Here is a 26090-nt window from a genome sequence, read left to right as displayed (position 1 = left end):
GCGCCACCACTGCCCAGCTAATTTGTTACATTTTTATTAGGTGTGTTCGCATGTGGTAAGGCGTTTGCTTCCTGATGACGACAGGGTATATTATACATGATCCTTAGTACACGTGTAATTTTAAGTTTATTCGCTTGTTATTTTGGTGTGTGCGTTCGTGTGCAGAGAGAGAAAACAACTTTGAATTCTCTCCTTCCATTGTGGATTCCTAGGCTAGCCTCTCAGGTGGTCAGGCCTGGGTGGAGATCGCCCTTAGGGTCCAGGGTCCTTCTGCTTGCCCTCCTCTGACCCCTAACCTAAAACAAAAGGCCGCCCGCCTGTCGTGTGCAGTGGCAGCCCTAGAGCTGGGAAGCAGGCAGGTTACTCTAGAAGTTACCCTCTCCGCTGCGCACGCACGGACGCAGGAATGCGAACACGCGCAGATAAGTGAGACCCAGAGCCCCCCAGGTGTCGCCTCTCCACCTCAGCCGCGGATCCAGCAGTAACAGTAAAAGTGATAACGGAATGTTCTCATCACTATGAAGAGCAGCTAGATGGCTGATGTGGACCCACTACATGTCCACAGGGAGGCAAACAGCAGACGCTCTAGCTGAGGTAAAGGGGAGCCAGACACCAAGGGAACCAGGGTCACTGGGACCCAGAAACGGCTTTTCATTTCACTTGGTCTTTGGCGCCGCGACGCACTCCCAGCGTGGGAATGTAGGTTCGCGTTCTCAAGCCGCGAGCACTCAAGTCTCGCGAGACTCGGAGCGTCCCTCCTGCGCGACGCCCTAGCGCGGCCGGGCGGTTTGGGTGCGCATGCGTAGCCTTGAGGGTGCGGCGTCCTGGGCCGTGGCCTTACCCCCGCCGCTGCGGCCCTGCACCTATGGCACGTCTGAGGTGACCCGCTGCTGGCACCAACTCTCTCTGGGGGCGGGGGCATCATCCATGAACCCTCCGGCGACCTTATACCGGCGCCAGGTGAGCGCCGCTGCCCCGGGAGGCGATGCGGAGAGGCCGTTTTCTCAGCCCAACAAAACCCGGACCCTAGCTGGGACCCGGCGCGCAGGCGCGAGCACCCGGGCACTGCAGTTGAACGTTGGCGGGGACATTGCCCTCCCCCGTTTATTTAACAGTAGCCTAGCGAGTGGACGGACTTCTTACTTCCCTTTAGCAGACAGTCTTGAAAGTGAATTTGCCCAAGGTTTGCACTTCTGTATCCGTGTAGGGTGACGTGCACACTTGGTGTGTGCTTGGTTTATTGCCTGGTTACCTCCACTGAGCCCCGCTGCCATTCCTATAGACTGGAATTCAGGTATTGTGACTTGGAATTCCAAGTTCTTTTGTGTGTGTATTTAGGTACTAGTAAGTAACTGTAAGTCATTATTTATAAATCTTTTCCAAGAAGCATATACATGACTGCCCTGTGAACTTGTACTGCCCTCCACGCCCTGGGTAGACCACGCTGGCATCCCTGTAACTCCGCCCCTTCTTGCCCCGCCTCCTAAGTTCTGAGACTATTGGTGTGAGCCATCGGATCCCAGCGTTAAATATTGTCTTTAAGCTGGGGTTAGGCTTAGCTTAGGGGTAGAGTTATCTAGCATGCATGAGGCAAGTTCAGTCCCCACCTTTTTTACACGAAAACAGAACATAATTTTTACCATTTGATTTATAGTAAAACTTAATAGTAGCTAATATTAGGCCAATGAGATGGCCCAGTGGTTTCATGAAGCTGGCCAGATTTGTGTTCTATCCCTCGAGTCCATATGGTAGAAGAAGGGAAACCAACTCCTGAAAGTTCTCTTACCTATACACATACACATGATTAAGCTAGGTGTGGTGGTGCACGCCTGTAATCTCAGAAGGTGCATGGGAAGTAAAGGCTTATTGAGTTCTGTGAGTTCAAGGCCAGTTTGCAGAACTGACAGGGCTGCATAGCAAGGCCCTGTCTAAATAATAATAATGGTAGCTAATGTTGCGTGGTCACTATATGCCAGGCACTTAAAAAAAACTATAGGTCTGTAATCCCAACTACTTTGGAGACTGGAAATTTCAAGGCCTTAGAGTGAGCCCAGGAGCAAAGCAATTTAGTGAGACTAAGTCTCAAAAGGTATTTTTTTTAAAGGCTGTAGGTATTAAAGAGATGGTTCAATAGTTGGCTTAAGAGAACTGATTACTCTTCCAAAAGACCTAGGTTTGATTCCCAGGGCCCATATGGTGACTTGTAAATGTCAGCAGCTCTGACAGCAACTTCTGACCTCCACAGGCACCAAGCATGCAAGCGATACCCCAGTGTACATGCAGTAAAACAATCATACACAAAAGTGATAATAATTAAAAAATACTGTAGATACTGCTCAGTGGTAGAACACTTGCCCAATAGTACTTCTGTTACCATTTGACAGGTAAAGAAACGAAGAGTGAGAAATGCCAAGTAACTTGATTACGGTTATATAACCACTAAGCGGCCAACTCCAGAATCAGGTTGATAGGACCTGACATACACTGGACTTTAAAATGGTTCGTCACAGCCAGGTGGTGGTGGTACACGTCTTTAATCCCAACCCTGGGAGACAAAGGCACGCGGATCTCTTGAGTTCAAGGCCAGCTTGGTCAACAGAACAAGTTCTAGGACAGCCAGGGCTATACCGAGAAACACTCTCAAAAACACAACAGCAAGGTGATAATAACCAAGAAGGATTATAGGTAATTTTTGCCTTGATAAGCACCACCATGCCTGGCCTATTGTTTAAATTACATGTGTGCATATGACATGTGGATGTAGCACATGTGTACATGTGTGTGTGTGTGGATGTAGCACAAGTGTACATGTGGAAGCCAGAGGACAGCTTTGTGGAGTTGCTAAGTTCTTTCCCTCCAACTTTTACCTGGGTCCTGGGCATGGCCCTCATGTTGCCAGGCTGTAAAGCAAACACTTTTGTCTCCCGAGCCCTCCCACCCTTTTTATGATTTATTTGTTCTTTTATACACGTGGGTGTTTTACCTGCATATATGTCTGCACACCATGTGTGTGCCTGGTGCTCAAGGAGGCCAAAAGAGAGCATCAGACCCTCTGGCCCTAGAGGTGAAGGCAGTTCTGAGCTGCTATGTGGGTACTGAGAATCAAGTCTGAGTCCCCTGGGTCCTCTTGGCCCTTGCTTTAATTATATATGTTGAGGATGACAAGCAACAATATTACATTTCAGGGCTGGAGAGATGCCTCAGAGATTAAGAGCACTGCTCTTCCAGAAGTCCTGAGTTCAATTCCCAGCGACCACATGGTGGCTCCTAGCCATCTATAATGAGTCTGGTGCCATTTTCTGGCCTATGGGTGGGCATACCTACAAGCAGAACACTGTATACATAATAAATAAATCTTTAAAAAATGCTAAATTGCCCTTGATAGATTGAATATTTCAATAATGCATGTGTTAATATTTAGAATTTAATTAGTTTGTTTATTTATATTTTTGTTGTTGCTGCCATAGAGTCTAACTATGTAGTTCTGGCTGGCTTGGAACTTGATGTATAGACTAGATTGGCCTTGAACTCATAGAGATCCACCTACCTCCACCTCTGGAGTGCTGGAACTAACGAGTTGTACTACCACAGCTAGCTTAATTTTCTTACAGATTAAAATTCCCATTATTTGATGAGAATTAGCTATAATATTGTTAAAAAACAATTATTTCATGTTTATCTTTTCCTTTGTTTCTCCAAAATTTTTAGGCCAAGGATTGGGGATATAACTTAGTAGTTAAATCACACACTCATTAATGCTCTGGGTTTGAGCTCCAGTACCACACACACACACACACACACACACACACACATACACACAAAGCAGCAGGAGGTCTCTACGTGTACGGTGTGCACATGTGTGCATGCGTGTGCTGGAGTACACAGAAGGACAGAGCATTGTTGACTGTAACAGGAAGATTGACAGTAAAGGGCGGGGAAAGCAGAAGCTGAGGGCCCTGGAATTAGCCAGAAGCTTAGGACGAGGTCCTAATTGTATGATGGAGGATGATGGGGCAGACTGCAACAGGCTTGAACATAAACAGATATAACTTGATATATTGTTCTTAAAAGAGCATACAATTTAATTTCACAGTTCAGAGATGGCCACAAAAGAGTATAGTTGTTCGGAAAGTTAATTATGGCTGATGTGTGGTGTTGGGTTTCTCTTGATTCAAAACCACCCTCCATATTTAGAACATCGGATCAGAAGTTGAGAATTCCACTATTGAGAAACAGCGGAAGGAGCTTCAGTTGCTCATTGGAGAATTGAAAGATCGAGATAAAGAGCTCAATGATATGGTTGCAGTGCATCAGAGACAACTTCTTTCGTGGGAAGAGGATCGGCAGAAAGTATTGACTTTGGAGGAACGCTGCAGCAAATTAGAAGGTCAGAAACGTGAAGGTCCTGTGCATATGCGTGTGTGCTGACATGTTAAGAGGGCTCATGAGAAAGCACATAGAGGTAAAGAAAACGGCTCCTCATGTCATGGGGTTTGGCCCTGTTGAAGATGGGAGGACTTTATAAACAGTCACCCTGATGTACAGACACAAGAGAGGCAGAGTACTCAAATGTAGGAAGTGCTGGCCAGAGCTACAGTTAAACACGGTGTTAACATGGATGATATCTGAGGGTGTAGTTCAGTGCTAGGGAATGCTCAAAGCCCTGAGTCACCATGATCATGTTTTAAAATGGAGGAGGGTGGCACGGTGGCTCGGCACATAAAGGTGCTCCCTCCTAAGCCTAACAGCCCAAGCCCAGCCCTTAGTGCCTAAGCTTGGGGAGAGAGCGTTGACTCCCACACGTTATTTGATGAGTTTATGATTATTATATTTTTTTAGGGGGGGGTTTCGAGACAGGGTTCTCTGTGTAGCCCTGGCTGTCCTGGAACTCACTCTGTAGACCAGGCTGGCCTCGAACGCAGAAATCCGCCTGCCTCTGCCTTCCAGCTTTTATTGTTATTCTACCTCTCCAGCTTTTATTGTTATTATGTGTAGGGTGTGTGTGTATGTGCATGTGGGTTGGTACTAATGCCAGAGGGTCCTGGTGGCAGAGTCTGATCCTCTAGAGCTGGAGTTAAAGGCAGTTGAGCCGGGCGGTGGTGGCGCACACCTATAATCCCAGCACTCTGGGAGGCAGAGGCAGGTGAATTTCTGAGTTAGAGGCCAGCATGGTCTACAGAGTGAGTTCCAGGACAGCCAGGGCTACACAGAGAAACCCTGTCTCGAAAAAACAAAACAAAACAAAACAAAAAAAAAAAAAAAAACAGTTGTGAGCCACAGAGTGCAGGTACTAGGAATCAAACTTGAGTCCTCAGTAAGAGCAGAATAAGCTCTTTAACACGGAGTCATCTCTTCAGCACTTTGTCTTTTATTTATTTTTCAAATTTGAGATAGAGTATTCTGCCATTTAGGCTGGTTTTGGACTTTCTTTGTAGCAAAGGATGAACTTGAACCCCTATTCTTACTGTTTTCACTGACCTAGTGCTGGAGTGCTGGGAGCTAGGCACTGCATGCCTGGATCAGGACCCTGCATTTCTAGCAGTATCTCCAGTGATCCTAAATCTGCAGGAGTAAGGACCACATTTTGAGCAGCAAAGCAGAAATACCTCAAGATACACATAAGGGGATATTCAGAGCAGCACTATTTAATAGCTGCCAAGTGAGGACGACCTGCGTAATCACCAAGAGCAGAGCAGATACGTACATGTTGCTGTTCTAACTTAATAAACTGTCATGTAGCAGCGTTAGTGATAAATATAAGTTACAACTTTGATGGCTCTCGGGATCTTACAAGTGAAGAGACCAATTCCTGAGTATAATTCTGTTTGTATATGGTTATGTTATACTTTGGGGGTAGATGCAGAGATAGGTAGGAGAACAATAATAGTAAAAAGCAAGGCTGTTGGCCTGGAGTGTAGCTCAGTGGTGGACAGGTGCCTGGCCTACCACCCTTAGCATGGGGAGTGGATACCCAGAAAGGCAGTGATGATTCTACAATCCGGGCAGTGGCTGGGATGTGGACATGAACAGAGATTATGTGTACAAAGGTGACTTTTGGTTGGTGTCAGTGTTTGTGTCTGGAATTCATATGGTATTGTACATTTCATAGTAAAATGGTTTAAAATGTGCATCCTTTTATTTATTGAAAGACCTTTATTTCATAATCACTGATTTTGAAAATGCTGCCTATTACGTCTCAGTATAGACAAAGTGACTGAAATTTCCCTCAGGTGAGCTGAATAAAAGAACTGACATAATCAAGTCACTCATGAAGAAGGTCAAAACCCTTGAATCCAATCAAACAGAATGTCAGACAGCTCTTCAGAAGACTCAGCAACAGCTCCAGGAAATGGCTCAAAAGGCTACACATTCTGCCCTCCTTTCTGAAGACCTTGAGGTTTGTTTTAATTTTTGATGAACTTTATTAGTCTGAATTCTGGGTTTCAATTACAGAAAACTTAACTTTAAATGTCATCATTAGAAGCAGCTGTGTGTATGGGAGCGTGAAGTGTGTGTGTTTTGTCCATCTTAGCTCTGTGTTTGCCCTGCCTCCTGCACAGCTGCACAGCTGCACAACTGCACAGCATTGCTCTGTGCTGGGATGAAGTCTCATCACAGTCTATACACATAGAGGGTTTGCTATTTGCTTTAGAGCCAGTGTCCATTTGAACAACAATGGGTTATTTCAGAAAACCTTTCTCAAAGTCTGAAATAAGAATCTTCAAGTTTGGTTAGCTTCAGATATGGCTTTCCAGATCCTGAATCCCTCCCCTCCACTTCCCTTGGCCTCTCTCATCCCCCCCTTCCCGTCTCCCCTCCCTCCCCTCTCCTCTCCTTTTCCTGTAGTGGAGATTAAACCCAGGGCCTTGATGATGAAAATACTTTATATTCCCAGAATTTTTTTTTTAATTTTTATTTTGAAACATGTCTCCCTAAGTCTCCTCTAACTAGTATTGAGGCTTCAGTCCTCCAGTCTCAGCCTCTGAAGTACTGGGATTAACCTAAGGTCTTGTCTGATATGATAGACACACCCATGCCAAAGCTAGGAACTCATCTGAGATAAAATTGGCAAAATTGGGTTTGTTTTCTTTCCTTCCTTCCATCCTTCCTTCTTATGGACTATGTAGCCTAGGCTGTTGTCCCTGCTGCCTTAGCCTCCTGAATGCGATAGTCACAGTGGGCCACTATGCTCAGCTAAGCTTTATATCTTAGAGCAGTTTTAGGGTCACAGCAAAACTGAGTGGAGAGTCCAGAGTTCCCATGTCTGCTGTGTTCACACACATGGCACCCCACTTCTGAGGCACTGCACCATGGAACTGCTCTCTGGAACTGGTGAATACATGTGGACTCAGTCCTCATCACCCCAGCACCGGTTTATGTAATGGCTCACTTTTTGTGCTTTACTTTCTATAGGATTTGGACAAATGTATGTCAGCTATTGAGCCAAACCCAGCGTATTGAGCCAAACCCAGGGTAAAGATTTTTAGCCTAGATGTTAAAAAAAGATGTAGCCAGGTGTGGTGGTGCACGCTTCTAACATCAGCACCTGGGAGGTAGAGGCAGACAGATCTTGTGAATTAGAAGCCAGCCTGGTCTGCAGCGTGAGTTCCAGCACAGCCAGGGCTACACAGACAAACCCTGCCTGGAAATGAGTTGCTTCCTCTTTAAGGAAGCTTGGGATGATTTATTTGTGTATTAATTAAAACAATGATTTTACTTAAAAAGAAATGTTTATAAACATAACCTATATAAGTCAGTACAAGTTCGAACAACTGCTAAGTATTGAGAGGAGGCTAGGGCTAACAGAGGGGTAGGTATTTGCATTCCTTTTGATGATTGTTGCTTTACCCACATAGTTCCTGGAAAATGTTAAATAAAAAGAAAAAAACAGAAACAAGTGTTGATTGTGGTTGGCAGCACAATGGAAGTGTTAACAGACTGACTAGAGTTTTCTGTGTTGTTTTCTTGTAGGCTAGAAATGAAAATCTCAGCAGCACGTTAGTGGACCTCTCTGCTCAGGTAGGACAATTGCAAGCTAGAGAGCAGGCTCTCACTACCATGATAAAGCTAAAGGTAATTGAAATGCCTTCCATCCACCTCAGAGCACTCTGCAGCTTACAGAGCTCACCCATCCTTCCCCGAGCGCTTAGCCCAAAAACACAGAGCCGCTCCGTTCACCTTCTGCTTTTAGAGATGAAAGGGGCAGCCTTACACAGTGTTCCCAAAGCCTCTGGACTCGTTCAGTGAATCTTTCCTGGGATCTGCGGTAGTTCTCCTGAAGATACTGGCCATTAGATGCTTGCTAGTCTTTTATTAAACAGGAGGAAGCTGGGCAGTAGTAGTGCAAGCCTTTAATGCCAGCATTCTGGAGCTAGAGGCAGCTGGATGTCTGTGAGTTCGAGCCAGCCTGGTCTACAGATGGAGTTTCAGAATAGCCAGGACTACATACAGAAACTCTGTCTTGAAAAAACCAAACAAAAAGAGAAAGAGGAAAACTGGAAGCTGTCAAACACTGGTAGAGTGTGAAGCATGGAGTCCTCAGAGAGAAAGAGGGAGAGGGTAAGAGTGAGGAGAGAGGGAGAGAGGAAGAGAGAGAGCGAGAGAGAGAAGGAGGGAGGGAGGGAGGAGAGAAAGGAGAGAGGGGAGGGGGAAGAGAGGGAAGAGGAAGAGGAGGGAGAGAGAGGCCTTTTGCATCTTTGCCAGTTGCTATGCAGGGGGAGTTGTTGGTATAGTTGGGGCATTTGCAGGTGTGTGCCATTGATTTCCTGACATTAACGTTGTGACATGAGCATAAGCAAGCTTTCTGAAAATTAAAGAGAAAATGCTAAAATTTGTAGAATTAGCTTTAGTTAAAATAGTTGCCACCACGCCGCTGGCAGAGCTTGGGATTGATGAAGATGCCTCCTTCATGTTAGGACAGTGTGCTCCTAAAGATGCAGAACTCCCATAGCCAAGAGCTCTGTTTGGAGGGAAATGGTCTCTACTAGACGCACATGCCTATCAGGACACACTTAGAAAGACAGAGTAAGAAACGCCTATGCTCCTCGTTTAAGGCTGATATGGATCGAAGAAGTTATCTCTTGTAATTGGCTTAACTGCATATTTTTAAACTGGTCTAGTTGTTTGGGTTATTGTTTTGTTTAATAAAACAAATTTGCTTATTTATGGTGCTGGGGACTGAACCCAGGGCTGTTTGCATGCTAGGAGAGCACTCTACCACTGAGCCACATCCTTAGCCCTTCCTCTGGTTTAAATTTTATTTTGTCTACTAGCCTGAAACTTGTGATGTAGTCCAAGCTAGCCTAGGACTCAATGATTCTCTCAGCCCCCAGCATGCTGAGATTCCAGATGTGTGCCATCACTGCGCTGTCTTCCAGTGGCTGCTAGGTGGTTAGCCCAACCCTCTGTCTCCCCACAAGCTCACTGAATTTATAAGGGTTTTTTTGTTTGTTTTTGTTTTTTTCCCCAAAATGCATGCTTGGTGCTGCTGTAGTGGCGGGTGTGCTCAGGAAGGTCCCCTTGTTAATCATGGTAGACTTCAGGAGACCAAGGCTTGAGCTGGCTGGGCCCTCACAACTGATGGGCAAGTGTGCTCCCACTGAACTTCCTCCCTGGCACCTATTGTTAAGTCTAATTATGGTTAGAATTGCTTTTCAAGCCGGGGTGGTGGTGGTGCACACCTGTAATCCCAGCACTCTGGGAGGCAGAGGCAGGCGGATTTCTGAGTTTGAGGCCAGCTTAGTCTACAGAGTGAGTTCCAGTACAGCCAGGTCTATACAGAGAAACCCTGTCTTGAAAAAACCAAATCCAAAAAAAAAAAAAAAAAAGAATTGCTTTTCAGCAAGCAGGGCCTTTTTTGTAATTCCAAACAGCTTTAACCACAAAAGCTTTTAATGCAGCACGTTGGTTGAATGGGGTCCTAAGGGTCTATCTATCCTTTTATCAAGCTGAAAGTGGGTAGGAATGTGGGCCTGCTGGACTTACCTGCAATCAGGGAACACTATCCCCATCCGAGAGCAGAGCTGCCAACTCACCTGCTGACTTGTAGCCTGGCCATCAAATCATCTGATTGCTGCGGGATGTGGTGGCGCACAGCATACCTTTAATCTCAGCACTGGGAAGCAGAGGCAGGTGGGTTTCTGTGAGTTTGAGGCTAGCCCAGTCTTTATAGCATGTTCCAGGACATCCAGGGCTATGTGAAGAGAGCCTGTCTAAAAAAGTATCCGATTTTCCACTTTTCAAAAGAAAGTAAGGTGTCATGACAGCACGTAGGTTCATAAGGCAGCCAAGTAGACTGAAGGGCTGTTGAGTGCCATGGTCGGTCAGATAAGAACTTCTTTCTGTGTTTGCTGACTCCTTTGTCACTTGGTGACGTCAAGTATCGGCAACTCAGTTAACCCGAAAGGTGTTAATAAGTGAACTCATTGTGCAATGCAGTCTAAGCTAGAACGACCTCACTGATTAGTTGGAATTTAAAATATGGCCTAACTGTTTTCCCCTTGGTTTTTAGGACAAAGATATTATTGAGGCAGTCAATCACATTTCAGACTGTTCGGGTAAATTTAAGTTGTTAGAGCATGCTCTACGTGATGCTAAGATGGCAGAGACTTGTGTTGTGAAAGAAAAGCAAGATTATAAGCAGAAGTTGAAGGCGCTTAGGATTGAAGTCAGTAAACTGAAAGGTAAGGAGATGACAACTTAAGGTAGTAGTACTTGTCTCTGGGGTTCCTGTCCTTGTCTGGGCTCCCGTGGTCTTGTACTTGAGAGGGTTTACTCCTGCCTATAGATCCTAGCATTCCATGGCTGTTTCATTTATGTAGGATTAATGCCACACAGTTTGTGATATAAGGTGACAAAATTGTGGTTAGACTGCAACCTTTTTTTTTAGAGCTGAGGACCAAACCTGGGGCCTTATACTTAGAAAATTTCTAACCCTGAATCATGTTTTTAATAGAATCCGGCTTCAGTTCGCCTGTCTGTGTCAGGTGGCTGTTGCCCATGCATGCTGTGTAATGAACAACAACAATGTAAGTGCAGTGGTTGTTAGACTCCGGTCACTGGAGTCGCTCCACATAAGTTGGTTGTTTTAGCCTAGACCTGTCAATCAGACCAGTTCTCATCAGACCAGCTCTGCTTCAAACATGAACAAAATGTGGAGAGGACTGTCACCTATTCTCAGACTAAACTGTTTTAATTAAGAGGTTCTGAGATTAAGTCAGGCACAGTAGTCCAGGTACAAGCACTTACAAGGTAGACAGAGGATCATTAATTCAAAGTTATCCTCCCCCCACACAGAGATTTCAAAGCCCATCCTAGGCTCTATGTGACCCTGTCTCAACCCTACCCCCAAATCTGAAATTTTTATCATGACCAATTTAATGTAAATGATGCAGCATTTTTATAATCTTGGGCTTACCATGACTTCAACAATCATCCTAAGTCCTATCTCCATGTATACCGTCAGCTAAAGCCATCGTTTCTTTAGCCTCATGAAAATAGTGGGGACAGATTGTATCTCTGTCTTTGTGTCAGCACAGCACCAACAGGTTGAACACTGTGGCTCATCACTGTTTATTAAGTGTGTGTGTGTGTGTGTGTGCCAAGTAAGATGTTCAAGTAGAAGTCTGTTGTGGCAATACTTAACCCAGTATTTATTTAGTTTTTTTTTTTAAAAGATATATATGTAAGTTTATGTATGCCATTTTCAGACACACTAGAAGAGGCATCGCATCCAATTACAGATGGTTGTGAGCCACCATGTGGTTGCTGGGACTTGAACTCAGGACCTCTGGAAGAACAGTCAGTTCTCCTAACTGCTGAGCCTTATTTAAAGTACATTTTAAAAGTAGAGTAATGGGAAGTAGAACAGAGAGCAAGGAGCCGGGCAGTGGTGGCGCACACCTTTAATCCCAGCACTTGGGAGGCAGAGGCAGGTGGATTTCTGAGTTCGAGGCCAGCCTGGTCTACAGAGTGAGTTCCAGGACAGCCAGGGCTACACAGAGAAACCCTGTCTCGGAAAAAACAAAAACAAAAAACAAAACAAAACAACAACAACAACAAAAAAAAACCCAGAGAGCAAGGGAGAAAAAGTTCTCTAGTCCAGGTTGACTGAGAAAGTAATTTTGAAGAGTTAGCATTTGAGGTATGACTGGACTGTAGACAAAACTAGCTAGAACCTGACTGAGAACCTTCTAGGCAGGAAACAGGAAGAACAAACGCAGAATGGATTTTAAGTGGGGACATTCTGCATTTGCTTATTTGTTTCCTTCTTGGAAAAAGGAACTCTATGTTTTCTTTATGGGTTGAGTGCACAGACAATTCAGTTTGATGCTTTTGGTGTGATCTATGTACCTGGAGTTAGTGACATCCTACAGGTTCCTGTCCCTTGAAACTATCCCATTAAGACACCAGTCCCAAATCCACGGGAGCCTCCCATACTTCTCACTAACCCACTGGACTGAAGGTAACTTAGGGCTTTCATAGCCTCCCAAGCAGCCTCTGTCAATTGCTGCAAGGTTCAGGAAGCTCAGGGCAGCAGATGGGCGTGGCTCCATGTGCAGAGCTGGGCCCTCTCCAGAGGGAAGGAAGCCTGACTTCCAAGAGAGTCAGAAGCTCTTCACCGAGAATGGAGAACAAACCCAAATCATTTCTCTATCCCAGAGGCCGGCAAGAAACTGAGAGAAAAACTGAGAGAAAAGGGGTAGCAGTGGGGAGCAGGGGGCAGGGGTGATGTCACCGTGGTCCTTGCTGTTTATAGTAAAGAACTGGGGTTCATCTTGAGCACAGCAGGGAGTCTCCTTACCAAGAAATGACACAGGAGTTTTTATTTTTAAAGATTGCTCTGCGTCCCTTGGTTATAGCAAGAGAGGCCAGGCCAGAGACAGCGAACGACCAGCCCAGCATGGATTGAGCATAGACCTAGCAGAGCCGTCAGAGGCTGCTGAGGATGTGGAGTTTTTGTATAGGACCTGTGTTTCCTAGGAGGCTGGCATTTACTTGAGGATTTTCTTCCTTCTGTATAAAAGAGGATCTCAATGAGAAGACAACAGAAAACAACGAGCAACGGGAGGAGATCATCCGGCTGAAGCAAGAGAAGAGCTGTCTTCACGACGAGCTCATTTTCACTGGTAAAAGAATTAGATTGCATGTCTATAATGTCATCTTTCTGTCATAGGCTAAAAGATGTGCACCTACCTTAAAATAGACTTTTGGGAATTTTGCCTGAGTCTTTTGAGGAATTGGTAAAGGACTGGGCCTAAGCTCTTAATATTTTTATTCTCCTCCAAGTAGCTGTTTTCTTCCTGTGAGGTGGAGCTACATTCTTATCCAGCATGAATGGGTCATTATCCTTCTCAAGAAAAAACAAAATATTCCTGCCGGAAAGTTCATTTTATGGTAGGAGTGTAGGTGAAATGTCTGCCCACCACGCTAAGCCCTGGGTTCAAGCCCCAGCAGGAGCAGCTGGACCTGGAGGTATTTAATTTGTAATCCCAGAATTTGGGAGGCAGAGGCAGAAGGATCAGAAGTGACATCATTTCAAAAGACCCTTATGGATTGATACTTTCACAGATACTAAGTAAACAATTAGGAGTTCAAAGGACCAGGGTATAACCTAATGTGTACAGTCCTTACCTAGCACTAGACTTGGGCTCTGGCACTTAAAACTTGAGGAATTCAGCATTCAGTTTTTCAAATTAATTACCTATAGTCACAGAGTTGGGAAAACACGTATATTGTTGTACTGGTGTAACCCAAAGTAAGAACGCTAGGCATGAATTTTCCTTATCAGTTAGTGTCGTGTGCAGCCTCCCAAGCTTGCCCATCACACAGCACATTCCCCTGAGACTGTGCCTGGTGAGTCCCCTCCTCACTGGACACACTGAGCCTCTGTACCCTCCTGTCTGCCAAGGCTTCCCTAGGCTCTCATGTCAGCCATGGCATTAGGAAAACCATGGATTTAGACGGAGAATTTCAAAGAGAAAATTAGATAAACAGTTTTTGGCCCAGCTGTTCCTATCTTCAATTCCCTTCATATTAAGAGAAGAATCAATTCCTACAGAGTAAAGGAAAATAGAGCATTATCTTTAGAATTTTTTTTTATAAATACAGTGGAATCCTTCATTTTAATCTCCCCTTTGAGGATTGCCAGTTCCACCACTAGAGGGCACTGTGTTCATTATTTCTAGGATTCCTGTCTTAAACTGTGTCCTATGTGTAACTAAATGTACAGTGCATTTGCCACTTTACAGCTGAAATCAGTCTGGGTCAGCGTGTGTGTGTGTGTGTGTGTGTGTGATTCCAATAGAGCTTAGACACTTATAAGCCACAGAGACTTAGGACTAAGCGAATGCTGTGAAGACACTGATTGATTTTCCTCTCATGTACTCCGAGGTACATTGCCAAAGGTCAATGCCATGTAAGTCTTCTACCACCTGCATATTACATTAAGATGCATGCACACATACATGCATATACATGACACTGCATGGGAAGTCAGAAGAATAGTCTAGTTTCAGGCTACTTTATACCATCAGCCTCCAGTTTGGTCTTGAACTGAGACTCATGGATGTGGACCATCACACCAGCCCACTCTTGATTCATAGATATAAAAGTCTCCTCGGTTCATAAAATATGAGACTTGCTAAATGAAACTATAATTCATTTTGGAAATAACTTTTAAAAACATTTCCTCAACTAATTGTTTTTCTGCTGAAGACAATTATATATCATTGCTTCAAAAAGTTTTTGTTTGGTTTGGTTTTTGTTTTTGTTTGTTTATTATTTTTTGTTTTGTTTTTTTGAGACAGGGTTTTTCTGTATAGTCTTGATTGTCCTGGAATTCAAAGGCCTAGCTGGACTCAAACTCACAGAGATTCTCCTGCCTGTGCCTCCTGAGTGCTGGAATTGAAGGCATGTACCACCACTGCCTGGCCAGTTTTATGTTTTAATTATAAAATTGAGTCAGGGGCTAGGATGTAGCTCAGATGGCAGAGGGTCTGCCTGTTGTATGTTGGGTTTATTCCTCAGCATCACAAAAACCAAGGTAGAGCTGGTGTAGTGGCATAAACATTGGATCCTAGTAGACAGAGGAATGTGGACCTATGTGAATTTGAGGCCAGCCTAGTCTAGGTAATGAGTTCCAGGAAGCCAGAGCTACATAATAAGCCCCAGTCTCACAAAACATACATGCATACATGCAATAACAAAACATTGAAAAACCAAGTCGTGTGTGTGTGTGTGTGTGTGTGTGTGTGTGTATGTGTGCGCGCGCACGGTGGTATAGGTGGACACCTGTAATCCCAGAAGGATCTCGATGGCAAGGTCAGCCTCAGTTCATGTAGTCATTTCGAGGCCAGCCTGAATTATGTGGGACCCTGTGTTAAAAAGAGAAGAAACAAGCGAGGGCCAGGGATGCGGCTCAGTGGTAAAGCCCAAGCCTGGCATGCTCATGGCTCTGGTACATAAACACAAATGCAAAACTAAGTAAACGAGTAAGAACTGGAGGTATGTATGGAGCTCTGTGGTTGGTGCCTGCTTGCCTAGAATACACTAGACCATGGGTTCCTATTCAGTGGAACAAAGGTGAGTGGAGTAAGAAAGTATTAGAAAAGGCTTAATTGTAACAATGCTGTCCTGCTCTATTGAAGAACTGTGGCAGAAACTTGACACATTTTATTCCAAATTCAAAGTTGTTCTAAAGTTTTACTTTCAAGATCAAAATGTATTTTCTCTTGTTGAAGATAAAGTTATTCACATAGGCTTAGAGACATTTTTCATTTTTTTGTGCCATATGGTCATTAGGAGTTAGCAAAGAAGATGATTTTAGTGTGTCTTGACTGCTGGGATGGAGGCTCAGGCTACAGCCAGACTCAGACATCCCAGAGTACCTTCCTCCATATGGTCTTGTGCTCAGGATGAGCTATTAACACAACTTCATACAAACTCTTTGGTTTCTGGAACCAACCTGTAGAAATAGACCCACTCCACTCTGATCCCTCATCTGCGCAGCTCTACATACCGCTGTCTGGACTAAGGAAGCATGGCTTTATATGCTAGAATTGCAACAGGAAGTTATTCTAAAATGCAGCATTAAGCTGGGTAGAGTGGCATTTGCCTGTAATCTCAGTCCTTGAGATGTAGAGGCAGAAGGATCAGGAGCACAAGGCCTACTTTGGGTATATAAGGTAGTCAAGGCCAGCCTGAATTACACAGGAACACATACTTAATGGAGGACAGAGGATTTGAGACTTAGTTCTCTTCTTCCACAAAGTGGGTCTAAGGAATTAAATTCAGTTCATCAGCCTTGACAGCAACCATTACTCACTGAACCATCCTGCTGGCCTATATCTGTTTGTTCACACCAGTGCTATACATGTGGACGTCAGCACCTTCATGCGTCCATCCGTCCGTCCATCCATCCGTCAGTTCTCTCTCCAACCGTCCAGGTCTCGGGGACGGACCTTTGGTCCTCAGGTTTGGCAGCGCAGGCTTTCCTGGGTGAACCATCTCTAGCACCTAGTCTCCATCTCTTCTGTGAGACAACGTCACTCCCTGAATCTAGTTGAATCTGAGTCTACACAGGCTAGAACCCAGCAAGCCTGAAGGACCTGCCTATCTCTGTTCCCCTTAGAGCTGGGTAATTTCAGGGATACCTGGGTGGTGCCGGGTCCATCTGATCCTCTGAATAACAACGCAAATACTCTTAATACTCTTAACTCTCTGAGCTACTTCCCACCTCCACTGTGTTTAGTTTATTTTTTTAAAAAAAGATTTATTTGTTAATTATATGAGTACACTGTAGCTATCTTCAGACACACCAGAGAGGGCATTAGATCCCAATACAGATGGTTGCGAGCCACCATGAGGTTGCTGGGAATTGAACTCAGGATCTCTAGAAGAGCAGTCAGTGCTCATAACTGATAAGCCATCTCTCTAACCTCCTCAAATCAGTTCTTATGTGCACTGTACACTGTTAATGTATGTTTAGGAACAGTACCTTGTTTTTTGTGTCTTTATACTACCTTCTTTCTATATACTCTTTATTTTTTCATAATGCCGGTGCTAGGGATCAAAGCTAAGGCCTTCCATGTACTAATTAAGCACTCTCTACCTCTGAGCCATATCTCCATCTCCTAAAAATAACTTTTTGTTGTTGGGTTTTTTTTTTTTTTTTTTTTGGTTTTTTTTTTTTTTGGTTTTTTCGAGACAGGGTTTCTCTATGTAGCCCTGGCTGTCCTGGAACTCACTCTGTAGACCAGGCTGGCCTCGAACTCAGAGATCTGCCTGCCTCTGCCTCCCAGAGTGCTGGGATTACAGGCGTGTGCCACCATCGCCTGGCTATATTTTTATAATGTACTAAGTAGGTCCTTCTACATTGCCAAGGTTGTTCTCTAACTCTTGATCTCCAATTCTTTTCCAGTGTCAGACTCTAGAGTAGCAGGGATTCCAGGTACACATAACCAGACTCAGCTTGTTTAAAATAAATGGCTAGGACTGGAGAGACGGCTCAGCTGTTAAGGACACTGACTGTGCTTCCAGAGAATCCAGGGTCAATTTCCAGCACTCAATGGGTACAGACAGCTCACAGATGTCCAAGGGATCTGCCGCTCTCTTCTGGGACACTGTGTGGTGTACATACACACATGCAGACACTCACATACATATAACTGAAATGGTTAAAAATAAGAATAAGTCGTTAACCAGGGATGGGAGGATACCACAATTCCAACATCTAGAGGTATCGAGAGGATCATAAGTTCAAGACCAACCTAACAGAGGGGACTCTTCTCAGTGAGTAACAACTCTTTCTCAATACTTGCTTCAGGCTTTGGTTTTGTTTATCTGTTGTTGTTTTGAGTTAGGATCTTATGTACCCAGTCTATCTTTGAACTTCTGAGTTTCTTACCTCTAACTTCCAAGTGATGGGATTACAGATGTGTGCCCCTGGGCCTGACTTGCTTTCAGGTTTATTGTATGCATATTTTCTTATAAGCACATGCATATGTTTTAAATCCTTTTGACTTATATTGTGCATTTTCTTGTTTTATGAAGGATCCAGTTAGATTCACAGATTAAAGCTTTTACCAGTCATTCTGCAATTTAAAGTTTAAGAACAGCAAAAAACATTAGCTATTAAATTGTTAGAATTTAGCTGGGCGTGGTGGTGCACACCTGTAATCCCAGCACTTGGGAGGCAGCTTGGCAGGCAGATTTCTGAGTTGAGGCCAGCCTGGTCTACAGAGTGAATTCCAGGACAGCCAGGGTTACACAGAGAAACCCTGTATAAAAACTTGAAAAAAACAAACAAAAACCCCCACAATTGTTAGAACTTGAGAATTTGTGTTGATATTACTGATGAAAAATAACCTTGTTTTCTCCTTAAACAGTCGAGAGAGAAAAGAGGAAAGATGAATTACTTGATATTGCAAAGTCAAAGCAAGATCGTACAAATTCAGAGCTACACAATCTGAGACAGGTATGTCCTGACTATATGCACTGTGACACAGGTGGAAAATATTTGGGAATTAGGAAGCCATCTGCCTGTTGATTTTTGTGTGGGTTTTGTATGTGTGGGGTGTGAATGTGTGTGTTTGTTTTTGAGACACTTTCCCTGAGCATCCTGGAACTTGCTTTGTAGACATTCTGGCCTGGACCTCAGAGATTGTCCTGACCTGCCTCTGTCCCCCCAGGGCTGAGACTACAGGCATGCACCATGACCGCTCAGCGCCTGTTGATTGTTAGTGGTGCCTTCCTAATCCTCGCTACATCGAACATATGATGTCATATTTAGCATGGCAGATAGTCTTGGCTGTGGGGATTAGTGGTTAGAAGATGAGATGTATGGAAATATCCCGTTGGAACCATAGGAAACAGCAAAGCAAACTGTCAAGTCTGTTCTAGTATTACAAAATGCCAAACTATTGATTCAGTTTGGTTTGGTTTTTATTGTATTGATTTGTTGATATCTCTGGCAGATTTATGTAAAACAGCAGAGTGACCTGCAGTTTCTTAATTTCAATGTAGAAAATTCTCAGGAATTAATACAGATACATGGCTTAAAGATGGAGGAACCAAAGGCCCTGGAGTGCAGGTAATCTTAGCCTTGCCATTGGCGTTGATTCTGCTTCCTCCTTAGGTCAGTCTACTCTGTACTCACTATACCTGCTGCTGCCACCTGTACAGTAGGCTCTACATTTGGGTGCACTCATAATTATGACAATCCTAGTCCTGTGGGGTACATGATATAAGAATGTTTAGATGTGATCTGTAGGTGACAAGTAGTCACCTAACAAAACTAAAATCATGGACCAGGTTTGTGTGTCTGTGGGTAAAAGGCTCTGAGCTGGGCTAGACAGTACAGAGATAGCCAGGCCTTCAATAAGGTGCTGGGCTTACCGTAGGGAATAAGATCTGTGGGACCTGATACCTGCCTTACAGAATAATACAGAGACCAGCATCAGTGGCTGCAGCAGGAGCTGAGGTCTTCTGGTTTGTTTGCCTGCTAATAGGAAGCATCCTTCCCTCACTGTGACAAGAATTGTGGGGATGATGATAACCTGAAACACTTGAAGGGTTTGCTAGCGCAGAGAAACTACCACAGCTGAAGACCATAGCCCTTGCTTTGCTTGCTTTCTCTCTCTCTCTCTCTCTCTCTCTCTCTCTCTCTCTCTCTCTCTCTCTTTCTTTCTCTTTCTCTTTTGCTTTTCTTTTTCTTTTTCTTTTTTGGTCTTTGTTTTTGTTTTTTCAAGACAGGGTTTCTCTGTGTAACCCTGGCTGTCCTGGAACTCACTCTGCAAATGAGGCTGGCCTCAAACTCAGAGATGTGCCTACCTTTGCCTCCCAAGCACTGGGATTAAGGTGTGCACACACATCTAGCCTTTCTTTTTCTTTTTCTTTTTCTTTTTCGTTTTCTTTTTCCTTTCTTCTTTTTAAACGCTTTTGTGACAAGTTCTCACTAAGTTTTCCTGGCTGGTCTTAAAACTAATGCCATTTTCCCCTTTTACTGGGATTACAGCCTATGCTGGCATGCTTGACTAAAGCCATTGTACTTTTCTAGAAGAGAGAATGGGGAACCCCTAGTCTGCAGGGAACTGTGATGCCTGAACTCACTTGGCTATGACTGGTGATGCCAGCTCCTTTCCCTGGGAAAATTGGAGTTAGGAGCTGCAGGGGTCAGGGTGTTGGAGGCTGTATTGCAGGTGGCAGTAGGACTTACTGTGCTCTGCTGTACTTCTGTCTTGATGCCCTCTGCAGGGGGTGTTTGACAGACATCTTTTTTCTTTTTGAACGACATTGCCACTGGGAGGCACTGGATGAGTTGAGGTTGCTCCTTAGAAATGGTCCAAGCCTGCCTGGTGCGCTCTCTCTCTCTCTCTCTCTCTCTCTCTCTCTCTCTCTCTCTCTTACACACACACACACACACACAAAATCAATAAATATACAAAGTAAAAACACCAGAAAAGTGGTTCATGCCATCATAGAAAGAGCTCTTGAGCTGTGCTTTCTAAGGGATCAGAATTGGTGAATACAAACCAGGCATGGTGTGTACACCTGTATTCCTTGTACTCAGATCACAATTTCTAGACCAGGCTAGGCAACAATGTGAGAACCTGTCTTAAATCAAATTGACGGAATCTCTGATAGGAAAACCTTAGAGGAAGGCATAGAAAAAGGTCTATATGCATTTGAGAGGTAGTCTTGACTTTGTTGCTGGTGTTTTGATAGTAAACACAATGAATGAGGGGTGGAAAGGGAGGGCAATGCAGACTCAGTGTTCAGAAAGGCTTCCTTAGGAGGCGGGGCTGGAGTTGGGCTCTAAAAGTCAGACTAACAGGTTTTATTGGGATTTAGGTCTACTATGAGGCTTTGGGGAGGTGATGCTAGTAGATGATAGATAGTGTCAAGTCTATCTTATAATTCCTATTTTTTTGTAATGCCACTGTAGCAGAGACATGTGTTTATCAGACCTTGACAATAACTACCCAAAAATCGATATTAAAAGAGAGAAAAATCAGAAGTCATTGGTTAAGGATCAAAAGTTTGAGGTCACGTTGGCTCAGCACAATAGGTCAGACAAGAGCTCTTGTGATGCATGCAGAGAGAAGAAGCTACAGGTTAATACTGCATTCGGGGAAAAAAGTGTAATTGGTCTCTCATCTCTATTTACCAAAGACTTACTGGAGAAACAAAAGTCTTGGTCTCTGGGTGGAAAAATCCAGACTGAACCGGAAAACACAGTTACACTATGCAAGGTTCATGCAAAATCACCAAAATGCAATGGAGTGGAGCTTCAGATGGAAGAGAAGCAGCTCTCGGAAACCTCACTGGCTGATGAGAGGCAATGGCATGACATCAATGTATACCTGGGCCTCTCCAACTGCTCCATCTCAAAACAGCCAGACAAGCAAGACGGGGACTGCCACGACCCCACAGAAACATCTGAAGTCTCATACTGCACCCAAAATGAAATGTGCATAGGTGACAGTGACCTGTGTGAGTCCAAGTGCTGCCACCCAAGTAACATCATCATCGAAGCCCCAGGACATATGACCGATACAGAGTGGATGAATATTTTCAAGCCTTCCAAAGCGCAAAGGATTGTTCGCCACAAAACCTTGTGCACTTGTTCAAGAAGTGTCAGTGCAATGAAATATAATTGCTCAGCAAGGTTAGTGATGCTTACATCTGTAAACAGAGGTACACACACACACACACACACACACACACACACCCGGCAGCAGGGCCGGAAGGGCTGCAGTAGACGGGCACACTTACGGCTAGCAGGAAAACACTGCCAACCACAGCCTACTTCAGACAAAGCTTTTGCTCTTTTCCTCAGGGCATAGACACTGGGGTCTTTGTGCAAGAAGACATAGACTCCAATGGAGAGTTCCCACTGAGGGCAGCTTCTAAGGCAGAGGTTTTGTTTAAAAGCAGAACCAGTTATGAGCTGGGCAAAGATGTTTTGTTAGAAAACAAGCAAGTAGGTCACTCTGCAGAGAGGAATGCTGTGCTGGAGCATTCCTCCCAGGTGCGTCCCTTTGACAGGCTGACCCCTTTGAGGCCCAGACCGCAGTGCAGACCCCAAGTCAGAGCCATCTAGGATTACTCCACAGTTATGTGCCCAGCTCCTCTGTCCACACAGCTCATACCTGTTTTCAGTTTTTTATCACCCCGAATTTCCTAGTTTCTAAATATGATGTGAAAGACAGGACATTTGTCTTTAAAAGCTGATAAAAGTAAATGGCTTCTTTTTTCCTAAGACAATTAGTATATGCTAAATTATTCAAGCTTGTCTTATTGTCAGAGTTGGTGAGTCTTGTGGCTGAGTGGCACTGTAATAATGCCTGCTATTTTTAAGTAAAGCATAACTCTTCAGAGCACAACGAGGATGGAGTTTCTATATCGAGAGCCTTATTTTAGTCACTGCATCGACTTTTACAAGACTTTATGATTAAAATTTCTAGTACTTACATTATGTAGGGTATTCTTTGAACCTTTTAAAAAGCTTGGGCCATTAAGAACTACATAGATATTTTGCTAAGTGCAAAATTAAAAAATCACTTGCCATATTAAATATCATTAAGTCATTTGATTTTTAAAAATCTTTGGAAAGCTGAAAGTGTCAGGAAATAGTCATCTATACCTAGATCTTCAAGATCTCTCTCTCTCTCTCTCTCTCTCTCTCTCTCTGTGTGTGTGTGTTGGAAATTGAAACATAGGCTTTGTTCATGCTGGGCAGGGGCCCACTCACTGAGCCTTGATTGCTGCCCCCCAACACACACACACATACACACACACACTCACACACACTGTCATTCTCTTCAGACACTCCAGAAGAAGGCATTGGATCCCATTACAGATGGTTGTGAGCCACCATGTGGTTGCTGGGAATTGAACTCAGGACCTCTGGCAGAGCAGTCAGTGCTCTGTCCATCTCCAGTAGCCATCTCTCCAGCCCCCAAATACTCTTTATTCATAAGGGGAAAGCGTGCATTGGCTGGTTTTGAGAGGGCTGTGTATGTGATGTACAAATAAACTCAAGCTTACATTCTGGGTTTTTGTTCAAGGCTTCTAAGACCTCACTAACTTCTATAATTTAAACGTCAACTTGTTCTGCCAGCTGAGCCTCAAGCACAAGTTATGATAAGTAGAAATGATTGTGGTATGTTCTTGTTTACCTCAAGTTACAAGAACCTGTGAACCCACATTATTATCTGAGTAAATATTCTGATTTGTGCCCTGCCCCACTTAATAAGCAAGGTCTGTGTGTGAGGGAACCCCAGGTGCCTGCCCTCCTGTGGGGTTCCTGAGACTCCCTCAGTGCCTGCAGGGGAGTGGTTGGTTGGCCTTTCAGTTGCTGCTCCACTTTGACCAAGGCAGGCAGGGCACTTGTTGACGTCACAAGCTGCAGTCAGCTTTTCACAACTAAACACTACCTACCCTGCCTCCTATGGGATCCTGTCCCTAGAACCTTCTTTATTTTTTCACTAAAACTTAGTTTCTTTTATTTCAGGGTTTGAACCCAGGGTTGAGAATGCTAATCAAGCACCTTACTAGTGAGCTTGCACCCCTGGCCTCTGCACTTCAAAAACCGTGTGTGTGTGTGTGTGTGTGTGTGTGTGTGTGTGTGTGTGCGCCATAATGCTTGTGTGGAGGTCAGAGGATGGCTTGTGGGACTCACCTCTCTTCTTCTACCCTGTGGGTCCTGAGATTGGATCCTGGTCCCGGGCTTATGGCAAGTAGCTTTACACACTGAGCCAGCTCGGTGGCCCTTCTGTGCTGTTCAAGTTTCATGTGTTGCTTTCTTTTTTCACTAATTGATATTTTTGAAACAGTTTCACATTATAGCTCTGGTTGGCCTTGAACTCACAGAGATCCACTTGCCTCTGCTGAGTTCTGGGATAAAAGGTGTGCTCAGTATGCTAGCTTTTTTTTTTTTTTTAGGTTTTTCTTTCTTTTACTCCCCACAGCCCCACCCTCTACTTCCAGACAGGGTTTCTTTGTGTGGTCCTGACTGTTCTGGAACTTGCTCTTTAGACCAAGTTTGGGTCCAGGCTGGGATCAAACTCAGGTAGCCACCTGCCTCTGCCTCCTGAATGCTGGGATTAAAGGTATGTGTCAGCATTACCCAGCTGTTTAAGAATATTTTTTAGTTTATTTTTTGTTATTTATTTAGCTGTGTGTGTGTGTGTGTGTGTGTGTGTACACATATAGATATAAGGTCAGAAGAGGGTGTTAGATCTCTGGAAGCTGGAGTTGAACAACCATGTGGGTGCTAGGGATGAACTTGGGTCCTCTGTAAGAAAAATACATACCTTAACCAGTGAGCCATTTATCTAGCCCCACCTCTGTACTTTTTTGGTTGGTTGGTTGGTTTTTTCAAGACAGGATTTCTCTATATAGCCGTGACTGTCTTGGAACTCACTCTGTAGACCAAGCTGGCCTTGAATTCAGAAATCCACCTGCCTCTGCCTCCCAGAGTGCTGGGATTACAGACGTGCGCCACCACCGCCCAGCTGAAATTTCTTATTCTTTTTTTTTTTTTGAAATGTCTTATTCTTATAGTTAACCTGAACTACTGATTTTAATTCTTACTTGCAAAAATGCATTAATGTATAATACCCTATCCAGATCTACATTACTCCAACCTTGGCTTCCTCAGTTCAAAAACACATTTAAACTAGTGATGGTCATGTATGCTTGTTAGCCTGCACCCTAGAGGCTGTGGTGGAGGGTGTGAGTTCTAGTCCTGCGTGGGAGCCAGAACAAGTGAGGCCTGGACTCACTTCTTTGTCCTCTTAATATAGTCTCTTAAGTGTGTGTGGCATGTGTGTGATGCTGTCTCTTTGGTCTTATTCTCTGCAGTGAGCTCCTTGGCATCCGGCCTCCCCAGTGCTTGGGTTCCCTAAATCCCGGAGGAGAAGATGAGGCAGAGGCCCTTCCTGACAGAAGGACCTCATCCAATGAAAAGGTTTATGTTTCCTATGAAAGTTCTCGGCTTATTCCAGCAAAGTTTCTCCTTGACATACTTTTAGTCTTTGTAGCTTGTATTCATTGCTAGGTCTTTATAAAGTCGAAGACCTCCCTCCATCTTGCACCCTGGAGATGGTCTGCAGGCAGTGCTTGCTGCTTTTGGACAGGACCCAGCTTTGGTGGCTTACAACTGTCACTAGTTTCAGGATGGGTATCAGGCACATGTGCACATTCAGGCAAAATACACACATAAAATCATCAAAATGGGTTTTCTTTTTTGTTTTTTGTTTTTGTTTTTTTTTTTTTTTAAGACAAGATCTCTGTATATAGTCCTGGTTGTTCTGGAACTTACTCTGTAGACCAGATTGGCCTCAAACTTAGAGATCCACCTGCCTCTGCATCCTGAGTGTTAGGACTAAAGACCTGTATCACCACATCTGGCACTAAATTTGTTTTAAAATCATAGACCTTTATGGTTACTTGAAAATGTTTATTCTTTCACAATTTTATACACACAGAGACATACATACACATACACAGGCCCACGAGCCGCTGCTACACCCCCCCCCCATTCTTTCCCTATTGTTTTCTTGTCCCTTTTTAGGTTCTCTCTCTCTCTCTCTCTCTCTCTCTCTCTCTCTCCCTCTTTCCCCCTCTCTCCCTCCCCCTCTCTCTCCCTCCCTTTCTTTCTCTCTCTCTCTCTCTCTCTCTTCTCCCTCCCTCCATCTCTTCCTTCCTTCCTCCCTTCCTTCCTTCCCTCTTTTTTTCCTTCTTTTCCTGAGACAGGGGTCATCTGAGTAGTTCTGGCTGTTCTGGAACTCACTTTGTAGACTGACCTTACACTCAGATCCACCTGCCTCTGCCTCCCTCCCAAGTGCGGGGTTAATGGTGTGCACCTCCACTGGTTGGCACACTTTCCTTTTCTAACTGTTTATTATTACTGTCTGTATGTGTTTTGTGCATGTGTGAGCACAGGTGTGAGCGCAGGCGTGTACATTCCTGGGGACATCTGAGGCTGGCTTCCTAGCTTTCTGGTGTTGGTTTTCTCTCTCCACTGTGGGCCCCAGAGATTGAACTGGGGCATCTTGCTAAGCCCTTGAGATTCTTATTAAACA

The 26090-nt window shown here is 44.3% G+C and overlaps 1 protein-coding gene across 1 annotated transcript in view; it reads left to right on the top strand.

Annotated features, from left to right (window-relative positions):
* The first annotated feature begins 798 nt into the window (after positions 1-798).
* Ccdc62 (coiled-coil domain containing 62) overlaps positions 799-26090 on the top strand; it is a 35642-nt gene continuing 10350 nt past the window's right edge. Inside the window, exons 1-10 of the mRNA XM_052168360.1 lie at positions 799-960; positions 4195-4387; positions 6231-6397; positions 7972-8073; positions 10511-10682; positions 13026-13127; positions 18387-18475; positions 18975-19090; positions 20945-21667; positions 24868-24973. Of these exons, the coding sequence (XP_052024320.1) occupies positions 799-960; positions 4195-4387; positions 6231-6397; positions 7972-8073; positions 10511-10682; positions 13026-13127; positions 18387-18475; positions 18975-19090; positions 20945-21667; positions 24868-24973 (1932 nt within the window). The remainder of the gene's footprint in view (positions 961-4194; positions 4388-6230; positions 6398-7971; positions 8074-10510; positions 10683-13025; positions 13128-18386; positions 18476-18974; positions 19091-20944; positions 21668-24867; positions 24974-26090) is intronic.

This window comes from Apodemus sylvaticus, chromosome 22 (genome assembly GCF_947179515.1).
Source record: "Apodemus sylvaticus chromosome 22, mApoSyl1.1, whole genome shotgun sequence".
NCBI lineage: Eukaryota > Metazoa > Chordata > Mammalia > Rodentia > Muridae > Apodemus > Apodemus sylvaticus.
This window is presented reverse-complemented; position numbering and strand designations above follow the sequence as displayed.